The sequence below is a fragment of the Emydura macquarii genome, unplaced genomic scaffold, assembly GCF_026122565.2.
Source record: "Emydura macquarii macquarii isolate MOO-44397 ecotype Brisbane River unplaced genomic scaffold, CSIRO-AGI_Emac_v2 contig_318, whole genome shotgun sequence".
NCBI classification, from domain to species: domain Eukaryota; kingdom Metazoa; phylum Chordata; order Testudines; family Chelidae; genus Emydura; species Emydura macquarii.
The window spans coordinates 6630892-6655542 of NW_027130455.1; the positions used below are offsets into that span (position 1 = coordinate 6630892).

Below are 24651 nucleotides of genomic sequence, written 5' to 3' on the forward strand. Positions count from 1 at the left end.
TAATTCCCTCTTGCTGGGCTGGCATAGAGGCATTGTTCTTCTAAAGCGTCTGATGGGACATTTTGTATAAGGGACATTATAGCTCTTTCACTAAACAACCAAACAACACAATCCACTGCTAAATAAACAGGTGAAAATCCTTGCAGTGCAGTTTTGGGAACAACTCGATACAGCTGAAACGAGGATGGAAAAGGACTCTGGGATTAGCCTAGTTCTATGGGACCGCTCCAGTCAATCAATCACTTTGGCCCCACCTTTGGATGTTTTCCTTTCCTCTCCCCTCCCCGCCCCATGCCTAAATAGGGGAGGGAAATCAGTCATATAAAGCAGACAGAATCCTCAGCAACCGTTTTTGAGCTGCTTGAAGGTCTGTTTATGTCTCAGGGGGTGCACAGAGTCATCCTAGCAGGGCATAAGAATCTGCCCCTTATTCTTTCTGTCTCAGTTACTGCTTCTGTAACATGGGCATAACAGCATGTACCTATCTCTCAGAGATGTTGGGAGAATTAATTAATATTTGCAAAGTGTCTTGAAGATTAAAAAAATTAAAAATGAAAGGGCCCTTTTTGCAAGGATTTTAGCAGGATGCAGATAAGGAAACATAAGATGTATCTGAGAACAATACATTCATGTTATACCTAGAATACATTATAATGTCTTTACATAATTAACTTAGAGAAGAAACAGTGTGGTCCAGTGGCCAGATCATTGGCTTGGCACTCAGGAGACATTGATTCTATTCCCAGCTCTGCCAATGACCTGCTGGTTGACCTGAGGCAAGTCACTTCCCCTTTCTGTTCCTCAGTTTCCCCATCTGTAAAATGATAATGATACTAACTTCCTTTGTAAAGCACTTTGAGATCTGCGGGTAAAAAGTACTATATAAAAGCTAGGTGTTTTTTTACTGGTATTATTGGTATAAGTATTATTACTGGTGTTACCACTGATTTGTGTGTGACCATGTCACTTCATCTCTGGGTATGGCAGGAGTCTCGTGTATGCAGTGTTGTTGTAGCCATGTCGGTCCCAGAATATTAGAGAGAAAAAATGGGTGATGTAACATCTTTTGTTGGACTAACTTTCTGTTGGTAAGAGAGACAAGCTTTTGAGCCCCACACAGCTCTTCTTGTGGTCTGGGAAACGTAATCAGTGCCACAACTAAATACAAAGTGGAACAGATTGTTTAGCATAAGTAATGAATATGTATTTCAAAGGACCATTCAAGGTGAAGTGGGGGAAAAGGAAGGTGGGGTGGGGAAAAGCAGCTGGGCTGAGGGGCTTCAGAGGGTTATAGATCATTGTGATAAGCCATAATCCAGTGTCTCTGTTCAATCCATGATTTTTTTTTGTCTTGCAAACTTATTAATTTAAGATCCCAGGCTCATCTTTTGAGAGCATTGTGCAGGTTTCTTTTGAGGATGAGGACTGAGAAGTCAGAGATAGAGAGATCGCTTTGTGAAAAGTGTTTGCCTATGGGTGATAGGGTGTTTTTGTCTTTTATCATTTTCCTATGCAAGTTCATTCAAGAGCATAGTGATTGTCTAGTTTCACCCACATCATTGTTACTGGGGCATTTAGTGCATTGGATGAGGTACACCACATGTTTAGGCATGTATAGGTCTCGTGGATCTCGAAAGGTGTGTTGATCATTGTAGCAGTGGAGATATATCTGCAGATTTTGCATCCGTTGTTCTGGAAGGTTCTGGTGCCGCTTTGAGTTGGGATGTCCTGGTGTGTGGGGAGTTTGCTTCTCATGTTGAGCTTGGAGAGGTTGGAGAATTGCCAGAAGAGAGGGATCAGGAAAGACTTCTTTCAGGATGAGGTATGGATTGTTGTTTGTTGCTACCCTCTATGGGTTCCAGTATGGGGTGGTAGGTGAGAACTAGGGGTGTGCAGTTGGAGGGGGATTTATTTCTGTATTGTGAAGTCTCAGGGTGTTTGGGTGGCCCATTCCATGATGCGGTCTACTTCTCTGGAGCGACCTTGTTTGGTGAAGACAGTTTTGGGTGTGTTAAGGTATATGTTCTGGACTTTTTCCTTGGAGCATAGTCTGTGGTAGCCGAGTACCTGGCTGTAAATATCAGTGTCTTGGTGTGATTGGGGTGGTTACTGGATCTTTGAAGGTAGGTGTGGTGATCCATAAGTTTCTTGTATATAGTGGTCTGTAGAGTTCCATGGTTGAAGGAGTCTCGTGTGGCATTGTTTATATCTGTCTTAATTCAAATGTTATTTTAAGTCTCGGATATACTACAGTGCTGCCCAGCAATAACTCTGTTAATCACATAAGGACCCATTGCCCAAGGGCTTTGAGACTATGTGAACATTTTAAGCAGCTAATCGTGTTTCAAAATGTCAGTGCAAATGCAAAATCAAGAAAGGCAGAAGTGCCAGGTAACACACTTGTGTGCAGAGAATACATTATTCATCATCCATTTAGCACTTCTGTCAGCAACACCTAGGGGAGCAAAACATGTACTTGACTAGGGACCTCCCCATTTCCCATAAAGAAGTGTCTGGGGACTTGAGAATGATTTCTGATAAGCAACTTTATTGCAAAGATGATGGTGAAAGGAAGTGTAGTTTTCTGGATTTTATGCAAAGGAAAGTACAGTGACTCATGTGTTAGAACAGTGGTTCTCAAACTTATTTGATCGCACCCTCCTTGTTTGTGTCTGTAGTAGTTTACGCTCCTTTCCCTCCCCTTCCCACCACTCAAGTACATATACCCTTATATGCGGTATGGGTGCTTCATTTGAATCAGTTTCTGCTTCTTTGTTTTTCTCTTGAGTTGGTTTTTTGTTATTGTTGCACAAATGAGCCAATGATCCATTGTAACATGACTTTTGGTTTTTTTAGGTTAGGAGGGGGTTGACGAACTTTTGTATCTTCCCCGTGCTGTTTTGAGGGGGTACTCAGTAGCCTGAATGATATGAAAGGATAGCCACCGACTGTAGCTAAGGGTTTCTTCCTGATTAATTCTGTGAATGGACACACATTTCAGAATAAATGTCCACTTAAAGTTGATAAGGAAAAGCTAATCAGGAACAACTCCACACAAGCCCTTAAATTCAGGGGTCACAGACCAAAATACTGTTCTACAAGCTTAAGGCCATCTATATGTGAAAGAGCATAAATGTGATTTTTATGGTCTCATTAGTTACCATAGTTAGCAAAAAAAAAAAACATGGTGTATGTTACTGGAGATCTGGGAATGCCAGCTTTTTGTTTCTGCCCCAGATGTTCACAAGATATCATACCCTGCCATGGGCACTCGTTTCTTAGACCAAACTAAGAACCAGGCCATTCATCAAATGACATCTTATCATAAATCACCTGGGCCAATGCACTTGTGGTTAAGAGAAAAAATGAAAGCAACCCCTTCCCTAGTATCATATTTCTTTAATAGTGTAAGCCTTCTAGGAGCAATCACTGTGTTCTGTACTGCAGAGGCTAGCCAGAGCAGCAGTATGCAATAAGTAGCTAGGCTTGGATATTGTGGATATTTAGTAAATACAATTATTTGGAGACTACCATGCCTGGGAGGTTCCTTCATAGTATATTGGTTCTGAGCATTAGCATTAACGTGAACCAATACAGTCAGTTATGACCTGTTTCTGAAATTCTACTTATAGGTCCTGGAGAATGCATACATTGGGCCTCAATTTAAAAAATGTGTTTGCCTTGTTGCTTGTATATAAAAGTGTGCAGAATTATGCACCTGATTTGTGTATGTGTATGGTGGAAATTTGCACACACAAATACTTGATAAAGCATGCCCAGTTATAGTAGCTGAGCATACATTAGGTGTGCAGTTGCATGTGCATATTTTTCAGTATCTGGCCCACATTGCTTGTGAGCGTGTAAAACTATATATGTAAATTTTCAAAAATAAGGAAATGAAACAGTTATGGTTCTCAGACCAGTGTTAGCTGGGCCATGTTGCATAGCCTGTATTTTTTTTTATAGCAGATATTTCACAAATAAACGTCTAGGGCCTACTTTTGCCCTAATAAATTAATGTTACATATTTGAAAAAAATAGTACAATAATAAAAGGTATGTCGTGGGCCAGAAATACACTGGCATAACCCCACTGCCTTACATTTAGGATGTGAACAAGGTAAAGTTCTCCTGGTAATGTTATTTCAGACATATTTCAGTACATTGGGATCAATTCCCAGCTGATGTAAATCTGGGCATGCCAAAAATCAGTAGGAGCTGGATGGCTCTTTCTCATTTGGCCTTTGAAAACCTCTCTCAGAGAGGGCCCGTAGACTCTACACTAGCCAGTAAGACCAATCTTTTAGAGTAGATGCTGGAATCATTGGGTGAAATTCTATGCCCTGGATTACAAAGGAAATCAGATTAGATTACCATAATGGTCCCTGCTAGCCTTAACATTTATTAAATCTATTTCAATTCTATTAATTTTAGTATCACAAATGTCTGCTAATTTCCAGAGTAGCCTACTGCATTTGCAAATTAATATTTCAAGGTCCCATGTTATAAGCATCCAATTACTATGAACTTGCTATTGACTTGACTATGGATCGGATCTTGAATGTCAACTAATTATTTATTTTCTCCCCACTTCTTTCAGCTCCAAGGCTCCTTGAAGAGAAAGCTGGTGGTAAATCTATCACCTGTTAACAACAAGACACCCAATGGTATTTCAGATAGCTCTTACCTTGATATTAAGAGGATACGAGTAGGTGATAATCTTTCTATGGGACAAGGCGGACATGTTAACAATTGCCAAAGCCAGTCAATGTCAGGAATCTTGTCTGTGGGGCAAGGATCACAAAGAAAGACTAGCAACCTAGCAAACAGTACCCACTCAGGTGGGCACATGTTTAATATGCCTTTAAAAGAGGTGAAAAAAGAACCAGGAGAAACCATATCTTGCAGCAAACACTTGGATGATCAGATGTCCCATGAAAACATTTTTCCTAACAGATATGGGGAAGATACAGGGGAACAGATGATGGACCCAGAGCTTCAGGAGCTGTTTAATGAACTGACTAACATATCAGTGCCACCAATGAGTGACCTTGAACTAGAAAATATGATAAACGCCACCATAAAACAAGATGAGCCATTTAACATTGATCTTGGGCAGCAAAACCAGAGAGCCGCTGCTAGGTCTTCGCTGCAGATGGAGAAAATAGTGATAAAGAGTGAATATTCACCAGGCTTGAATCAGGCACCTGTGGGCTCCCCACAAATGAGGCCTTCTTCTACAGGACCAGCCTTCACTATGTCCAGTGCTGCCATGTCCACTTCTTCACCAATCCCTTCGGTGCCTCAGAATCAAGCTCAGTCATCGCAGGTCTCCTCTGTCTCAAATCGACCCTTGACTAACTGGCAAGAAGTGTCTCATGCTCAGCAGCTAAAACAAATAGCAGCCAACCGACAACAGCATGCCTTGATTCAGCAGCAGCAGCAGCAAAATCAGCCATCCAACTGGCCCACCTTGTCCCCATCAGGCCCTTCCCCAGGACAATTCGTACAAGAGAAAATTCCAAGCCCTTCCTTTCGTCAGCAGCAGTTCAGCCCACAAAGTTCAGCAATGCCTGGGGTACCTGTCAATGGGAATCAGTCCAAAGCGATGAATAACTACATGTATAAACCAAACACCACAACCCAGAGCAATCCCATTGACATAATAATGCAACAAAAGCCTCAGGATCTCAACAGAAACTTTATAAACAACACTCAGTCACCACTAGAGCAGCATCATGGCAACACAAAGCCTTTGTGTCATTTTAACTCAGAGCAAACTAACCAACAGATGCCTTCAGTTTTGGGATCCCAAAGCAAGCCTTCTATTCTGCACTATACCCAGCAGCAACAGAACCCTGTTGCAGTGCAACAACAACAGCAGCAACCTCCTCAACCTCTCCAAAACCAGCCTCTTCAACGGCCACCGAACGTACCCTTAGCACTGCAGCAGAAGATGATACTTCAGAAAATGCAGCAAAGCCAACAGATCTCAGGACTGCAGTATCCCGTCTCTCAACAGCATAGACAGGTAAGATGTGGTTCTTCCTAAACAGTCCTTTTATGTGCAGTAGAAGGGCTTTTCCACTCTGTCGTTATTCCCATTGAGACTGTGCCTAGAGCAATTTGTAATGAAATGCACAGCCCACTTCCATTTAATGGAAATCCGTCGCACAAGAGCTGGTGATGAGATGTTCAGTTTTCATATTGTGGATGCACAATTCTAAGAGCTTCAAGAGAGACGTGTTTCCAGCATTGTGTTTTCTTTCAATAACAACACAAGTAACATGTCACCATAGCATATTACATGGATACTTTCCAGTCAGGAAAGCTACTAGTGCAGAGTTAAGGTTATTTTGGAGTCTTAACTGCATTTCCTAACTTACAACATTTAGACTGCTTTGAATCACAATGTTTTAATGAGGTTTTTTTTTTTGGGGGGGGTGTTTTTTTGGGGGGGTTGCCATTTTTAAAGCAAAATCTTTACAACGTTAACTGTCATTGTTTTTTCTGGGAGGACAGAGGTTGGGATATAACAAGATTCTTAGACATCTATTGAGACTTTTGTCTGGGAATTGTATTATCTATTTGTAAAGGAGCATCTAAAACTGCTCAAGTGTTATTTCTGGTTTTGCCTAATACGTTTTTAAGTATTCATTTTCTTGAAAAAATTGTTTGTAAAAGAATGGAAAAATAAATTCTAACAAGGTAAAGCCCATAACTGTGTGTATTTATAGACAGAATGGTGGGCATCAGTTAAAATAAATCTCCCTCACATAGGCTCAGTAGGCTTATTATGTGGTAGAAATGAGCTGGGACTGGGAAGCAGCAAAAAGTAGATAACTCACAATGGACACAAAAAACGGAGACCCTCAAAATCACAACCTTCTTTTTGATAATTTTGGCTTTAATCTCACTAGATTTGAATCTCCGGTGCCCCTTTGATAGTCATATCTACTTGTGCAAAGGGGTGTAAAACACTACCATTGCATAAATGGCTGTACAAATTACAAGACATTGGAGAATCAGTCTCTCTCTGCTTCCCTTCATCTGGGAAATGGGACTAGTAAATACTTACTTGGCTCATGGGATGGTGTCAGAATAAAATTCACTGAGGCACATGAGGTGTTTAGATGCTTTGATGCCTGTTGCCTGATTTTTAGGAGATTAATATTATTGATTATATAATATGGGTTATAGTCTTGCCAATTAACTATTCAGTTTTAAATTTTTGAAAGAACAACCATAACGTTTTGTTCAGAATTAGGAACATTTCAAAGTTACAAACAACCTCCGTTCCTGAGGTGTTTGTAACTCTGAGGTTCCACTGTATAAGCAAGTAAGCAGGCAAGCCCTAGGGACTACAATGAGGAGCAGTATAAAGTTACCAATAGACAAATGTAGTGTTGCAAACTCCTGCAATGTTTATCATGAGTCTAGTGATAGCTGCTGCTTCTCCTAAAGCTCCAGCTCCCATAGTTATGTGATTAGAGGAGAATCTCAGTTTTTGGTTTTAAAAAAAGTATGTTTCTAGCTTTCATGGTTGTAGAGTAAAGCTTGAAAATGTGACCCAAATGTAACCTAAAGGCTCAGGAACTAGAATGCAATTTTAACAAAAATGTTATTGGAGGTTTTTTTTATCTCATGATTTGTGGTCAATGTCATGATTTTTGGAGGCCCTGGCTCATGACTGAATTCTTGGGTTTAGCAATATTTCAAATGTATAAAGTCTGCTAGGTAACTTGTGAATTTGTCATAGGTAGAGGAAAAATCCTGTAACTGAATGAAAATTGAAAAACCAAACTTTCCAAATAGTAACTGAAAGCACAGGTATAAATGGGTCAAACAAAACTGGAGTTTGTAGGCCAACCTGTTTTGAGATGCAATCTGGTGGTACAAAAAATAGAAATCTAAATAAATAAATTAGAAAACTTGTACAACTGAAAACTCATTTTCAGTTCTCCTAAACTCCTTGGTCAATAAACCAACAAACTGCCCCAAAATCTCATCTTCTTATAGAAGATAGCATATGAGAAATTTCAGGCAGAAAGGATTTTTTTTGTTTTGTTCTTGTTTGTTTGAAGAAGCTGGCGTGGGACCAGCTGTGGGAATCAGCTTTGGCTGTGTTTTGTTAATAGTGTAACAAGTAATAGGATAATAGGGTAATAAGCAATAGCCACCATGGATATGTCAAGAATAAATTATGCCAAACCATCCTAATTTCCTTCTTTTACAAGGTTACTGGCATAGTGGATAGGGGGAAGCAGAAGACATAATATATCTTGATTTTAGTAAGGCTTTTGACAGTCCCAAATGACATTTTCATGAGCAAACTAGAGAAATGTGGTCTAGATGAAATTCCAACAAGGTGGATACACAGATGGTTGAAATTCGATATTCAAAGTAGTTATCAATGGTTTGCTGTCAAATTAGGAGGACTTACCTAAGTGGAGTGCCATGGGGGTCTGTCCTGGATTCAATACTTTTCAACATTTTCATTATGGAGCGGAGAGAATGCTTATAAAATTTGCGGGTGACACCAAGCTGGGAGGAGCTGCAAGCATGTTGGAGGACAAGATTAGAATTCAAAACAACCTTGAGAAATTGGAGAATTGGTCTGAATTCAACAGGACTAAATTCAATAAAGACAAATGCAAAGTAGCACACTTAGGAAGGAAAAAACTCAAATGCACAAATCGGATCAGAAATGCACAACTATAAAATAGGGAATAACTGGCTTGGTGGTGGCACTGCTGTGCTGGAAAGGATCTGGGGGAGGGGGCTAAAGTGGATCATGAATTTAATATGAGCCAATAATGGGATGCAGTTGTGAAAAAGGCCAATATTCTGGGATATATTAATAGGAGTGTCCTCTGTAAGACGAGGGATGTAACTGCCCTGCTCTACTCAGCACTGGTGAGACCTGAGCTGGAGTACTGTGTCCATGTTTTGGCACCACACTTTAGGAAGGATGTGGACAAATTGGAGAGAGTCCAGCGGAGAGCAACAAAAATGTTAAAGGTTTAGAAAACCTGAATTAGTCCTGAGAAAAGAAGACTGTGAGGGCTGATAATATATTTGAAGGCTGTTAAGGACTATTATAAAGAGGATGGTGATCAATTGTTCTCCATGTCCACTGAAGGTAGGACAGGAAGTAATTGACTTAATCTGCAGCAAGGAAGATTTAAGTTAAATATTGGAAAAATCTTCCTAACTATAAAGATAGTTAAGCGCTGGAATAGACTTCCAAAGGAAGTTATGGAATCCCTGTCACTAGAGGTTTTTAAGAACAGGTTAGACAAACACCTGTCACGGATGATCTTGGTCCTGCCTCAGTGTGGGGCGCTGGACTAGATGACCTCTTGAGGTCCTTTCCAGCCCAATATTTCTATGATTCTGTGTTGCAGGAGATCTCTTGCTCCTTGGCTGTATCTTTCTATTCTTTAGGTGTTGAACTTTAATTGTCTTTATAGGAGTATTTCTCCACTCTCTTAACAGACTAGCAGTCAGATGGATTTTAACAGGCTCTTTATCAGCCGTGATGGTGCTCCTCCAGCAATCTGTCAGCGTAGGAGAGACAGGCAGGACTTTTATAAACATGAATATTTCTGCAAAACATGCAAGACAACATTCTGGATGCAAATTAAAACCCTAACAGTAACTTGCTTGAAGCAGCGTTAGCTTCCTACTGCATCCCTTCCCCAGCTGCTTCTGAGTAAGCTTCAGGGACATAGCCAATGGAAGCACTGCTCCTGCTGGAGCAGTACTGCCAGAGGGCTGGGAGCCAGCCAAGCAATATGGAGGCGTGAACTATATGTGCAAAATGTCTCCCTCCCTCTTATGCAGATCTGGGATCTCTTCTCTGTGCATTCACAGGATCTACAGGCTTGGGAGGCTTTCCCCATGTGAACTTTTGCAGGGCCCCAATCACTTCTCACCTGGAGTGTGCATAAGGGGGGCAAGCAGGAGCAAGCCCTCTCCTCACCCCCACCCCCAATCTCTGTGTGTCCTGGCAGCTCGGGGAGGGAGGAAGCAGAAGGGCAGTTGGCTGCTGGTTGAGCTACTCCTCCCCCTTCCCCTACAGCTGCAGCCTGCTGCTTCTCCTTCCCTGCTGCTGGTGTCCCATGCATTGCCTCTTCCTCCAGTCCCTGACTCACCTCAGCAGATGGTCTGCAAAGCAAGCAGGCGGCAGTGCTGGGACTCTAGCAGCTGGGAAGGAGAAGCAGCAGTTGTAGGGGTGGGCAGAGGAGGAGGTCCTGCTGCTTCCTCCCTCCCCAGACTGCAGGGACACGGAGAGTGCCACTGCCTAGGGGAGCTGCTGCCTCCTCGCTGCTGGGCATCCCCGTCAGAGGTGTTCCAAGAAATCTGCAGTGGGAAAGGTCACGCAAACTTTACATTTGTGTATATTTAACGTGCCCCTCCAAAAACGGTCAGCTTTAAATTCCTGTGCACACCCCTGCTTCTCACTATAGGGAATGCTGAGCCAGAGCTTCTGCAAGGGAGACTTCATGATCACCTCCCACAGTTTTGTGAGCAGAATGGGGTCATCTGGCCCATAACAGTGCGTTGCGTAAAGCTTTGTAAAGGCAAGCACAGGCTGTGAGAGTTTTGTAACGAGAACGCAGGAACATCCACACGCCAAAGTGATAACTTATCTTTTGGAGTGATCACTCCAAAGCTCTGTATCAGTTGCTGAACAGTGATGAAATTCTTTTGAAGCAGGATCTATGTCTGCAGAGAGATTTTGTTGATCCATGTTGGCCTGCGGTATTTGTAATTGTCATGCTGTTCATCTGCTAAACTTTATACATTGCTTTTTAGCTGCCAGAGCCTACAGACTCCTTAGGCCAAGACTGCAGAATTTGTAAACACCTTCAACCTGGCTATTTGAGCTCCACACATTACAAAGGCTGCAGGATGTGCAACAGGAGCTGATAAGATTAACAGATTTACCTGGTTGAGTTTGCTGATTCTGAAAACTTTTACTATGGCACTGATAAATGCTGCAAGAGCTCTCAAGAAGCTTGTAAACTCTGTTGAAGCCTCTCTGAATTGTCAGATGTTCCCCACAAACCAGTCCCACAACCTTTCATGAAATCACTCAAAGGTAATAAATCTCCAGAAAGACATACAATGTATAGAAAACACAGTGGGAACATCTGCTCAAAGCCGGGTCTGAGATATGGCTTTCCAAAAAAATCATATAAGATCTTTCTACATGGAAAAATAAAATCTTGTTTTCCAAGCTCTTATATAAAACAAAAGCCTTTTCTGATTATCATCAAATGTTCCACAGAAAATTGTCATTGAGCAGGAGACAATCCATGCAGAAACTGAGACAGAAAACTATTTTTTAAAGTTGTGTGAGAGGCTTCAGTAATCTCCAAATTGGGCTTTGAATTTAATGAAAAGTAAAATACAACCTTAGTTATAGAGTCATGGATATGGCTTCATAAAAAGAGAGGGGTTTTTTTTGTTTTGTTTTTATCAAAACATGTTAAAATTTGAAATTCTTAAAGGATTACCCTTCCCTCTCACATAAAAATCATGGAAAGTAAAGGGCACAGGAAACATGGACCTTATCTGGACTATGACTAGCTGGTAAGAGCCAGCTGTCCATCAAAGACACATTGACTGCCAAGACTGGAGAGCAGTTTCCCCACTAGAAGACATATGTGAAAGGGAACTGCATGTTCAGAACATGAGAATGTACAATAAAAAAAATGAAAATATCAAAGGCAAATTATGTTTACAGAAAGTGACTTATCACACTCACATAGATGTATGCACCTCCCCTCAATCACCCACAGTGTAATTTAAAGTTTTCTTAGCTAAAGCCTGTATTCTTCTGCCCTCTGTGGGAAGGGAATAAGTAATCTAAAAACTGTTTCACCACATGAAACTGCCAAGGCATCCTGATCCGAGTAGGAGAAAGTTTTTTGAGCTTTATGGAGGAGCATGGCATGAAAGTATATAGGCTGCAAGGACTTTTGGGGAAACATGGGGCTAAATTCATCCTTGCTGTAACTCCAGTAAAGCTAATGAGGATCCTAATTCTACAGATCTGGTAAAGGGCAGGATCATGTTGTGTCGGCTCCACTCCCTTCCTTCCATGAGGTTCACCTCTTGCCTTTGAGGCTTTCCACTCGTTAGTAAGAGTAAGAAATTATTAATTACCAATGGCTAATAAAACTTTATTATTTCAGTCTGCCTAATTCCTCAGTGAGGAATCAGTGCTTTATTATACTAGACACTGTAAAGCACAGTGTGGAATCTGGCCCTTCATTACTGTATCTGAGAGATGCATGGAAGCATGAGTGCACAGTTCATGAAGAGCTGCTGTAACTCCAACCTCAAATGGCACTAAGCTATCAACTATAAATTCATGTTCTTTAGCTGGAATAGATAATTCCCTGGTTTTTTTTCTGATTTTAAGTCCCCAAAAAGCATTTGGACATGACTTTATCAGCTATAGCTTGCTAAATGGAATGCAAGGCTTGTCATTTCTCTGTCTGTCTCAGTCACTTTGTGTTAAACTGCAGGTTTTCAGTGGGATTTGCTAATTAGATGCTTTTTAGCCTCTAGGGACAAGCCATAGTAATGAAATATTCTTGGTTTCCTGGAAGAGGTTGCACTGAATTGGGGTTTTGTTTGCTCATGTGTTTTATTCTCTATCATTGTTGTGGGGACTTTTCCCACTCTACCAGTAAGTGTATAGTCATATCAAAACTCTCTTGTAATAAAATTCCAAAATCTCTTGCTTTCAGGTTTCATTATAAACTCAGATTCAGCCCATGCTCAATGAAGTTTGCGATTCTTGTAGTGAACCTAGGCTGGGTTTGGGGAAAGCCTGGATGACTGAGTTTGGGGAGAAGTCTGAGGTTAAGTTTTCACTTAGTTTTGAGGGAACATGGACCAGTCACTGAAAAATGGTCTTGAGGTGAGACATAGGGTTTGGGGTGGAAACCCTGCAAAACTCTGTCATTTTGACTAGAGCTGAATAAATTCAGCAAATATTTTTGAAAGCTTTTGATCGACTGTGTGGCTTCTTGAATATGATTGATCAAATAATTAAAACAAAATTAAACAATATATGTGCCCAGATTCACCAAACAAATATTATTTGACCACCTTTGCTTCTATCTGATGTACTTATATGACCCCCATCACTATATGTGACGGGTCCAAGGGGTGCAAACCGTACTGTGGGACCACTGAGCCCTTCAAATCCATCAACCTGAGCTGTCCCTCAAACTGTAATGCTGATGTCAAGCTACGAGCCTCTGACAGCCACTGCACTTTCACAGCCATCCACAGGCAGGGACACACCAAACTGAGTTACATGAATGATTTTCCAGCCACTCATGAACCATCAAATGAGAGGCTTCAGCCAATTCCCCTTAGCACCAGCCCTACACCCCAGAACTATACCGTCTTGCACTGGTCAGAAGTCTGGCCAGTATAAGCTCAGTACTTAGTTGACCACGTCCTCAGTGTGGAATGGACATGCACCAGCCTTTGTAATCTGAGCTGAGATTCCCCAAGATAAATTATAAAACAGATTCATTAACTACAGAAAGATAGATTTTAAATGATTATAAGTAGCAGTCATAAAGATCAAAGTTGGTTACCTAAGAAACAAAATTAAATTCGTAGTCTAAAGTCTAACTTACACAGGCTAAGCAAGATTTGATTCAAACAGTCTCACCCTAAACAGATGGTACAGGTATCTTACAGAACTTCAGTACACAGACTGGGCCCTCTTCAGCTGGGGTCCAATCTCCCTGGTTCAAAATCTTTGTCTTCCCAGCGATCTTCCAGGTGTTGAGATAGGGGTGGGGAGAGAGACTAAGTGATGATGTCACTGTCCCTCTTTTATACTTTCTTCCAGCTGCTAGAAAGAGGCTTGCTGTGACGTGGGTTAGTCTGCCCTCATGGTGTATGTGCCTCCTCTGAGAAGTCTCTGGAATAGTTGATACTTCTTGATGGGCCATTAATGCAGTCTGGCCCTCCTTTGTTGCAACCGAAAGGCTGGCTGTGGGCAATTCCCAACCTCACCACATATTTCTTCAGTAACATATATAGCAATACTTCATAACTTCACGTACACTGTTAGCACATACAGTCCAACAGGATATTACGGGTCAACAGACCAAGACTTTTGAGTGATACCTCACAAGGCATACTTTGTACAAAACATATAATCATATCATAGTGGTGAATATGGAGATTCCGGGGTGCTACTTTGAGGTACGGAGTGTCACACCGTAGCATCTGAGTGCCTCACAATCTTTAACACCCTTGTGAGGTTGGGTAGTACTATTATTCCTATGTTACAAATGGGAAATTGAAGCAAAGAGTGGCTAAGTGACTTGCCCGATGTCACACAGGAGATCTGTGGCAGTGCCAGGAACTGAACCCAGGTCTCTCAAGTCCTAGGTCACCCTCCTTCCTCTCATGGTTTTGACCCAAAAGCATGTTAAACTCAGAAGTTTCAGCTGCGTTTCTCTCTTCTTCATTTTTATTCACTATGGGAGGGGACAGAATTCACATGAACAGAAACCAGAATAAATTCACCAAACCCTCAGTGAACCAACGCCACAGCAATTCATACAACTCTAGGCATGTGCCATTGTGTCCTGACAGCCATAGTTAGTCAGTGACTTCCAGATCTTGGGGTCACTTTAAGTGGGGGTCATGAGAACTTCACTCACCACTTCATACGGGCCACCAGTTGTCCTTATCTTTAAATCCTTGGATCTCCCAGTGCATCTTCTGTTGTCTGCTTAGATACAAGTAGGACAGTGTTATCCGTATAGAGTTCAGTGCATTGTCAGCACTCACATAAATCACCTGTTTCATAATCCCTTCTAGGGATGGGCTCATCCTCTGGGAAGTGTGGGGAGGACATTATTCCACCTGCATGGCAGGCTTGCAGTATATTTCTTCTTTTCAAAACCCTGGAAGTTGGATGTGATTAGTCACTGTTTTGGGGGTTTTAGCCCTCACTTGCCCTAGTCTGGTCATGTCCTAGATCTCTTCTTCTGTACCAGGTCCTTAACCAGCGAGGCTGATGAGCTCTTTTGCAACTCTGACAGAGCTTTGTACCGTCTCCTAAGAAACCCTGAGCAGTTCAGCAGTTGCTAGAGGCTGAGAGCAGCACCTCTTCTGGGCCAGTGTGTGAGCCTTGATCTCAGCCAAGTTCTCCTTGAACCCTCACGCCAAGCCATGAGGAGGATGATCCAAAAATGCTATTCTTGATACTTCACTGGCATGAATCAAGGGCTTGTTTGTATAACTCCTGCATATCCATGTGTCTTGTATATACTTGTGTATGTTTGAAAGTGATATCCATGGAGTTTGAGTGGTTCATCTTACCCTGTGGTTCTATGGAGACTTTGGGACAGATTCTGCTCTCAGTTACCCCACTGTAAATCCACAGGAACGCCTTTTAGTTTTGGTGAAGATGGTCTACATTTACCCTGGTATGCATGGCAGAATCTGGTTTTTTTACTCTTCTTATCCATGGATACGCCATGTCTTTAGTGAAGAGAGCTGATTGTAACTTGCAGGCTGTTAGAACTCTGGATACGAGGAAACACCATAAGCAGTGAACATAATGGCCCACTCACATTTAACATGTGGCCCACAGAATTCTCATTAGTTTCCATGGCTGAGTGCTAACTTGCACTTCTAATTTAGCTTTTGAAATTTCTTAAGTGAAACAAAATTGGGCTTCCTTGGGTGATTCATATAAAAACACTTATTTCTTCCTAGGCCTTCATATTTACCTTTTTTTAAAAAAAGCATATTTAACTGCAGCAAATTCCATGTTTTAATTGTGGAGAATTCTTTTTTAAATACCAATAAAATACTGAGGCCTAGAGTAGGTGGTGGTAACTGGTGCAAACTAGGGATTAAACTGGATTGAGATCAAAAGTAGAAATGGTTCTGTAGCTTCTGGAGCTGCGCTCAAAGAAGCTGCTTCCCACTTGAGGAGGAAAGTCGTGCACCTTTCTTTATATGCCGACTAGCAGAAATCTTCTCAGTCTAGCTGATAGTTCCATTTTGGTTGCATTCCTTCGTACAAGGATTAAGTAATCTGATCTGAATAACAATTGGAGTGTACACTGGCAATTAGCATCCATTACATGGACCCTCATTGGTTTATGGATGGAAAGTCCAACAGAGAACATCACATGTCCCCATGATATTGTTGTGTCCCTATGCTCTCCGTTTCAGTTCCAAGTTGGCTGAACAATGTATAAAGCCACAATTAAGGTATGTCTACACTGCAATTAAAAACTGGCAGCTGGGGTTTTAGAGCTTGGGCTGCAGTCAGAGTTCAAATGTCTACACTGCAATTAAACAGCCCCTTCGCTCAAGCCCTGTGAACCTGAGTCAACTGCCGCGGGCCAGCCATGCGTTTTTAACTGCAGTCTAGCCATAATCTTAGACAGTCAGGTCCCAGCAGGCTTCACATTTGAAGGGGCTTATGTGTAATGTTTATTCCACCAATGGTGTGGGATTACTTAAAACTCACGCAGTGTGTTGCTTATTTTTTTGTTTGTTTAGGAGGGTAGAATTTGGAGCTAAGCCCCAATTGAAATTCGCTGGCATTTCAGTGCCTCACTCTTCTAGTTTCCTTAGAAAATCCCAGCCTAACAGCATTATACTAGCAATATTTAGCACTTCCATAGTTGTAGATCTGCGGATGAGTAAGGATCTTTATCCCCATTGTACAGGCAGGGTGAGGTGGTGAGCAGTTGATTGGTTTATCCAGGTGAGTGAGTCAGAAGAGCCAGGAATTAGAGCCAAGGTGACTCTCCAGGTCGCTATTTGTTGGGTTACGCTGCCTCTGGACTACAGCTTGTAGGACACACACAATGTAAAATTGATTGGATGAGAATATGTAATAGGAGGTCCAAACTAAGTCCTCAGTCATGGCTTTGCCTGAGCCCTGAAAAAGGGGCAGTGTTGCTGTACTTCCTTTGGAGCAAAATAGGAGTCAGATTGTTCCTCTGTAAGTTATAGTCTTCTTCATGGTACATCTCACCCTTCCCCAAGGGGGAAGGACCCTGGTGCAGTATTACATCATCCCATGTGCCAACACAGCTAAGCTGACCAGCACATTGAGGGATGGAGCTGTGACTCCACCCATTTCCCACCCCACTCCCATCTACCTGCACAAGCACAGAGAAAACATAGAGCCTCCGTCCCCTCCTGCACTACCGCCAACAGTATGAGGACCCAGCACAAGGGAGTAATGTGAAACCTGGCACCCTCTTATTCCTTCACACCACTGTCCTGTTCTGTTCGTTCCTTCTGAAGTATCTGGCATTGGCCACTGCTGCAAGACAGAATCCTGGGCTCAGTGGACCTTTGGTCTGACCCAATATGGCTGTTCCTATGTTCCTATGCACAAGCTGGGCCACACTTTGGCTCCAAGTGTAGGGTGAATGACTAAAGGTTTAGTGCTTTGGTTGAGGTTAGAAGAGCAACCAAATGTATGCAGTGCTTATCTAAACTCATCTGAACTTCTCTAAACTCTAAACCTAGCAAAAACCAGGCTTTCTTGGGACAATTTCAACATTTTCTGGCTTCAGCTAGAATGGCAATAATAAAAAACCATCCTCTTTCATGCAGTCTTCCTGGTCTCTGCTGGAACTATTAAGAGGCGTGCAAAGATACAGTAATTAACAGAACTGTTTAGAACTGTAAAGATTCAAGTTCGTAGCGGATGGTCTGAGTTGTTTCTGGCTCTTTATACTTAGTCCAAATACATCTCTTCCCTCCCAGTTTGCCCTAAGAGTTGTATCTTTACTGTTATACACTTGCAAATATGCTCCAGGAATGAAAACACTTTAGCTTTAACCTTGTTCCTGAAGCTGCAAATTTGTCCCTGCTGGGTGTTAATTTAACTGCTTCCAGGGCACCAGGATGTCTGTTGGGTGTTCGCTTTTATTTCTTTAACGTTTCACACATCTGGCACTGTGCAATACACCACAAAGTGCTGAACCTGACAGATTTAACCCTTTATGGAAAAAGGCAAATATGGTGGATGTGGGATAGAAGAGAATAATAATAGCAGGCTGCCTGGTCTAGCCAGGATTACTTGCCAAGAGTGTTCTCACTATATAGATCTTCCCCTTTTCAGAACTGAGCATTCACATGGAGGATCCCGGCCTGCTGCGGGATCCAGAAGTTCTGGGATGATTTGTTGTCTTCTTCCTAGGATGGAAAGTTTCCCATTGACTTCGGTAGGCTTTTAATTAGTCCAGGGCCTCCGTTCCACTTCTGTAAAGCAGGGAAAACATGGGTGGCAGGTATAAGAGGCTTGGGGAGGCTCCGCAAGCTCCTGCTTGGCCTCTTCCACCACAGCTACTCCAGGAAAAAGGCAAACAGATGGTTTTGGATTGGTTCATTTTGCCTTTTGAGAATGCCATGGGATGGGGCCATTTCATGGGGAGACAAAAACCAATCCTTCCTCCAGGAGTGATTGTAAGGGTCATCCATCCTTCTGGAGTTTTCCATCCCCTTTCCTTCCTGTGGGAGAAGCTAGTCAAAATAATTGAATTTCAAAAATTTCCAGCAAAATAAGGGACTATTTTTTTCTGGAAACTTTTGCAAAATATTTATCCCTATTTTTTATCAGTGCTACCTATGGGATATTTCCATGGCAGGGAGCTCATCCAGGCTAATGGGTAACTTCCATTATTACAGTAACAAACCTAAGGATGTCCCTTTAATGTGGAGTTTTATGGGTGCATTAACCATTTATATGCCACACTGACTGAACCAAAACACAAACTGAGCAAATCCAAAACCATCTGCCTGCTTCACTTCCTAGCATAGCTGATGTGACAAGATCCCCGGGGTACAACCTGGAACAGTGGGCCCACTGTGCCCCCTTAACTCTCCTGCCTAGACTCTCACAATGCTTTGCCAGTGACAAGAGGCAAACCCTTCCAGGCGGTTATCACTCAGCCACCAGCATGCAAAGGCAAACCCAGCTAAGCTGCATGAAGGCTCCCTGAGCCACTCCTGAACCATACACAGGGAAATGCCAGAAAATCTCCCAAGCCGCCAGCCTTGCACCCCAGAAATAAACCGGTTTACACTCCTCAAGACCTTCTCTTGAACAGTGCAAGATTATTAATTAGTTCACCACTTTGGCAAAGGAAAGTGGACATGTATCAGCCTTTGTAACCTGAGCAGATTTTCCAAGAGCTTTAGACAAACTGGTAAAGATAAAACATTAAAATAAGTTTATTAGCTACAGAAAGATAGATTTTAAGAGATTATAAATGGTAGGCATAAAGGCCAGAGATCCTTACCAAAGAAAATAAAAAGTAAATATACAGCCTAAATCCTAAACCTTATTAGACTAAGCAGTATTCGGAGCAAGCAGTTTTTCTCACCCCACTGGATGTTGCAGGTGGGCTGCAATCCTGAATACGCAGGCTGACTTTCCTTCTCACCCTGGGACCAGTCTCCTCAGTTCAAGTCTTGGTCTTCCCAGCGTTCTTGTTGCCTTCAGTATAGTGGGGAATGAGGAAAGAGGAAGTCTGATAGTGCCACTGTCCCTTATTTTACACTGTCCCTGGAAAGAAACTGTCCCAAGCATGTCCTGGTGGGCCTTGCTGAGTCACAGAGTTGAGCAATCTCCATTACAGAATTGTACCTTTCTTGTTCACATTTCCCCTGTTGATCAATGATCACTTAACACCCGCCTGGGTGTGGGTTACCTCCTTTGTTTTCACTGGAGAACTACCAGTAGGCGACTCCCAAACTCACAACATATTTCAATAACAACCATGTCGCGAAATCTCATAACTTAATACACCTTAACGATATATATATTTTGGCTGATGAGTTTCAGCAGATCATGACCTTTATATGGTATCTTTCCTGGCATGCTTTGTATGAGATATCACAACTATATACGAATGATGAATATGGGGGGTACAGAGTGCTACTCTGAGGTACAGTGCATCACACTGATGCTCTGGCCATTTAATTAACCTGCCCTTCCCTGATGATTGTCTGTTTAATTAGTGTCTTATATCATTTAGCCAGCTCCCCTGTTTCACTAATCTATTCTTATTAATTTCATAGCTATATTTACTATCCCTTCTTGACTTAGGCTGGGATTTTGAAAAAGAGCCTGAGGGAGTTAGGCACTCAAAATTCAATGGCCCTTTTGCGAATCTCAGTATTATAGCCTAATGACTTGCCTACCACATTCTGCCCTCTCTTCCTTGCTCTCACATCCCTTGACTGTCTCATTGAATTCCTCCACCCCACTTTTTACTCTTTGCCACTCCCTCTAGTCTCAAAGTCTGTCCCACTGTCCCCAAATTCTGTCCCCAGCCCTTCAAGCATCCAATCCCTCCACGCTTGTGCAGCTGAACACCTCTAAAAAGGTGTTGTTGGATTACCATGTGGTCCAGCACCTTGAGAAAGAAGCCGTCTCCATTGGGCTCAGATATAGGAGACCTTTCCATGTCGCTTCCCTTAGTTTTGGCACTCAGTAGCCTCTGATAGAGTTTTCATGGGTGAATTTTATTTTTATAATAAGTAAATAACTTGTGGATTATTTGTAATCCACAAACGAAATCCTCCTTAACAAACATGGAAATTTACTGCATGGGCTAAATACACTAGCTGGGTTACCAACACCTGGTTTCATCCAAAAAACGCTGTCCAGACTAGTACTTTTCACAAGCAATATGTCCTGATCCAGAGTACATTGGAATCAGTGGGAGTCTTTCTGTTCAATTCAGCAGGCTTTGGACCAGGCTCATCATAGTTGTTTTTAATAGCCACTTGCATGCAGCAAATTATTTTTTAATTTTTATTATTATTTATTTTTATTATTTTATTGTAAACAAAATAATTTATACTGCTTTTAGTCCTTGCTGAAATGTGTTCAGTTGTTATGGACTAATAGCTTGGAAGTATTCACTTAAGGAATTTAGCCCTTGATTTGTAAAGGCATAAAAATTAATCATAAAATATCAAGGCTGTGATTTCTAAAGCCACGTCATGGGATTTGGACACCCATATCCAAATCCTCTTTAGCAAACATGGAAATGTACTCCATGGACTAAATACAGCCAGGTTACCAACACCTGGTTTCACCCTAAAAACATGTCAAATTGCTTACCCAGTTCTGGGGAGTCTCAGCCCCCAAAAATATCATTCCTGGGCAATTCTGTGACTTTAACATTTCCAGGAATGAGCTGAGACATTAATTTGCCCTCTTTTTGTATGTTCATGTGTGCCTCTCGATAATGGAGGCTAATGGGAAGTTTGTGGTCATGTACTGTGCAGAATACAGGCCCTTACAAGGGGACAGTTGGGGATGTATGTGTACCATGCATTAGCAGTTGACACAAAGGACCCTGGCTGTGCCAGTTATCATTAGTTTTGTCTGTTGTTATGCTCTATTCAGGAGGGATTTTTCTTTTTTTCACCAATGGAATCCAAAGCGAGTCAAAAACCATTAGTCTGATACTTTAATCATTGCATTTATGCATTGATAGTTAATGAGAGTTATTTGTGGGGAAAAAAGAAAAAGAAATGAAAGGTCCTAAGACATTTTCTGTAGGGACCTCTAGGTTTGATAGCTGGGAGTGTAAAAATATTTGGACTTCTGTGATCAAAGGGATGTGATGTTAATGGATTGTTTTATTCAGCTGCATTGTTGTCTTGCAAGCAGAGGAGGCCACTATGCAAAACAAAACCAAACAAAAAGCAGCTCTATGGCTACTAATTAGAGAATTCTGGCTTGAAATTTGCATTTGATGCAATGGATCTGAACAAAAAAGTGGCACGTTATTCTCAGGGCAAAAAAGCATGTGTCTGAAGCAGAGCAAGTGGTTGATTTCCTGTTGCAGTCTCACTAGAATGGGTCCCTGAGTCTCTCAGAAAAAGAGCAGCATTTCTTAAAGTAATATTAGGGGTGTGCATGGGCTCATGTACAAGTGTCTGTGTTTCTAACAGGCTTTTTTTAGTACCTCAGCAAGCCATTTATAGTGACAGAACGACGTTATAGCTGGTCTTATGGGATATCAGTTTCCAGATGGTAAATGGCCAGTTTTTGCATTATTTTAACCTTATGCTAGAAGCACACACACACACACAAAAAAAAGCACAAATGAGATAGTTGGGAGAGAAAGGATGGTGGTCCTTTTTTGCAGCATCTGAATTCCAATACTGCAGTGATAATAAATATGTAGCATTTTGAAATTATTTTACATCCATTAACTAAATCACCCCCACCATTTCTGTGAAACTGGTAACTAAGTAACCAATTTACAGATTAAAAAAACTGAGACAGAGGTTAAAGGCAATGTTTCACACAGGGGTGGGCAAAATTAGGTACTTAAGGTCACAATAGGATACCTAAATAGGTGAGCTGATTTTCCAAGGTGCTAAGCAAGCCCCCATCCAAGTCAATGACTTGGAACCTAAATAACATTCTTCTCCTTCGTTCTTTGCATGTAATTTCCTAGGTTTGTTTTAAAAAGGAAAACACAGGTTATTTATATACAGCTGCATCAACAACCCCATCATGAATCAGCAGCAAGTTTTGAACCCTGAATATTTACCACTGGAGTGTAGATATCTACCACTAGAGCTCCAAAGTGAACTGGGTTTGGAGGTAGCAGGAGGAGGCTGTTACTCTGGCAAGGGATGGGATACTGAGGCAATGTGCGGGTCTGGGGGGTAGTCAGTGGGAGCTCAGCCTGGCTCTGTCTCTCCCACCCATGAGGAAAGGGCTGAGAGACCATGTGTTGGATCAGGAGGGTGGTTGTGGGAAGCCCAGCCTGGCTTGTTTCTCAGAGCCATAAGGAAGCATTTAGCACCCAGGGAAGGCAAATATATTTGTGCCACCTACGGGTTTTTCCATCATTTGTGCTCTGTGCATCTGCCCTGCTCACCGAGCCTTGGTTACAGCCCTGCACTTCCCCTTCTCCCCACCTGGAGCTGGGAGATCTCTTGCCCCAGGTGGTGCCCTCAGAGGGAAGATCATGTGCCAGATTTGGAGGGAAAGCTCTCTTCCTTTCCTCCCCTTATGCTACAACTGCTCTGGCACCTTCCAGGTGTTCCCAGTACAGCTTTTCCTGCTGTTCCAAGTTTGGTGGCAACATGAGCCCGCCTGTTCAGAATGTTAATGTTCCATTATTATTTTGCCCTGGTGCCAGAATTTTCTTGAGGAACACAAGCAACGGAAAGCAAATGATGACTTTCAACCTTTTATAACTCATCCAAATTTGAATGAAATTTCATGGGGAAGTGCAAGGCCTGTCTCTAGCTTCAGGGCTCTGTCCCTGCTGAATTTCAAAGGCTTGCTGCAAACAGTAGAGGTGTTAGAACTTCTCAAAAAATGGCTGCAAGGATCTTTTATAATGTAAAGTGTGCGGCAGCCTAAATAGAGGGCTTGCTGCCAGCTTCCCCTATAATATTCCAAGAGACTTTCTGTGATTTTTATAAGGCAGTTGGAATGAATTGCCAGTGTCCTGCAAAATTAACTAGAGGCCTTAACTTTTCAGTTTTTTGTTTTATTATTCCCTGCTGTTGAAGAACCATAAGCAAACCCTCTGAGCCTGATTCTTATTTAACTTAAGGCCCCTTTCCACTGTTCCAGAAGTAGAAAAGGACCTTAAAGAGGGTGGAAATGTAATTTACACATTAAGATGCACTTTGGTGTAAAGGGGCCTTAGCGGGGATGTTCCAAATGCTGTTTAAAAAAAGAAAATCATGTAGAAAGTAAACTTGGAATAATTAATTCAACAGCAGCAGTGGCAGCAAAGTAACCTGATATATCCATCAATCAACACTGGAGACCTGTTTGTTTGGACTAGTTAGAGAGTGATGAATAGGTCCTCTGTTTAAAACATTCAGCTACAGTGAGAAGGGGTAATAAACTATATATTTGATAATTTTATATACTATATGTACAGAAAGTACTAAAAATTGTTAATACACTGTAACGGTGACAGAAACCTCTAGCACCGCAAGAGCCTTAACTCATTACTTTTAAATTATACTTGTGGAGACCTCGATTGGTGTTTCCTAGTGTATCGGAGGATGTTATGTATAGTCCCTGGTAGGAGAATCTTCTCTACTAAGCTGTCCAGTACTACAGGGATGAAGGTGGTATAAGAATGTATTAAAAGACTAGAATGTTGTGGTGTGAGTGATGTAAAGCCATATGATCACGTAATGAGTTACGGATGATATGGAAGTAGGCTTATAATTTGAACACTCTCTGAATACATTTCTGTTTTTTCTGCTGACAAGATCAGTCCTATCAGATCCAGGCTTCACTGCACTTTGTCAGCAGCAGCAGAGAGAGAGAACAGACAGAATAGGACTGTCATAGAAGACATCATCAAATTTCATCCAGAAATGTCATTGTATTGTTTGGGCTTGACACTGCCTTGTCCCATGATGACCCGATGCCTGCCCTTTGTGACTTGTGAAGGTGAACACTGAATGGAACCTATTTTCAAGGCTTCTTTTGAGGAAAAGAGAGCCAGCTCAGCAGAAATATGCCAAGGAATGGCTGAAGAAACCCTCACTGGACACTGAGGACCTAGTCTCAACCCTCCCTTTTGGAGGAAGATGCTGAAGTAGTTCA

General features: G+C 41.9%; 1 protein-coding gene across 1 annotated transcript in view; it reads left to right on the forward strand.

The window, feature by feature from the left end:
* The first annotated feature begins 4713 nt into the window (after window positions 1-4713).
* The window catches only part of LOC137166313 (mastermind-like protein 2), a 97574-nt gene continuing 77636 nt past the window's right edge, over window positions 4714-24651 (forward strand). Inside the window, exon 1 of the mRNA XM_067567983.1 lies at window positions 4714-6030. Coding sequence (XP_067424084.1) covers window positions 4726-6030 — 1305 coding nt within the window. The 5' untranslated portion in view covers window positions 4714-4725. The remainder of the gene's footprint in view (window positions 6031-24651) is intronic.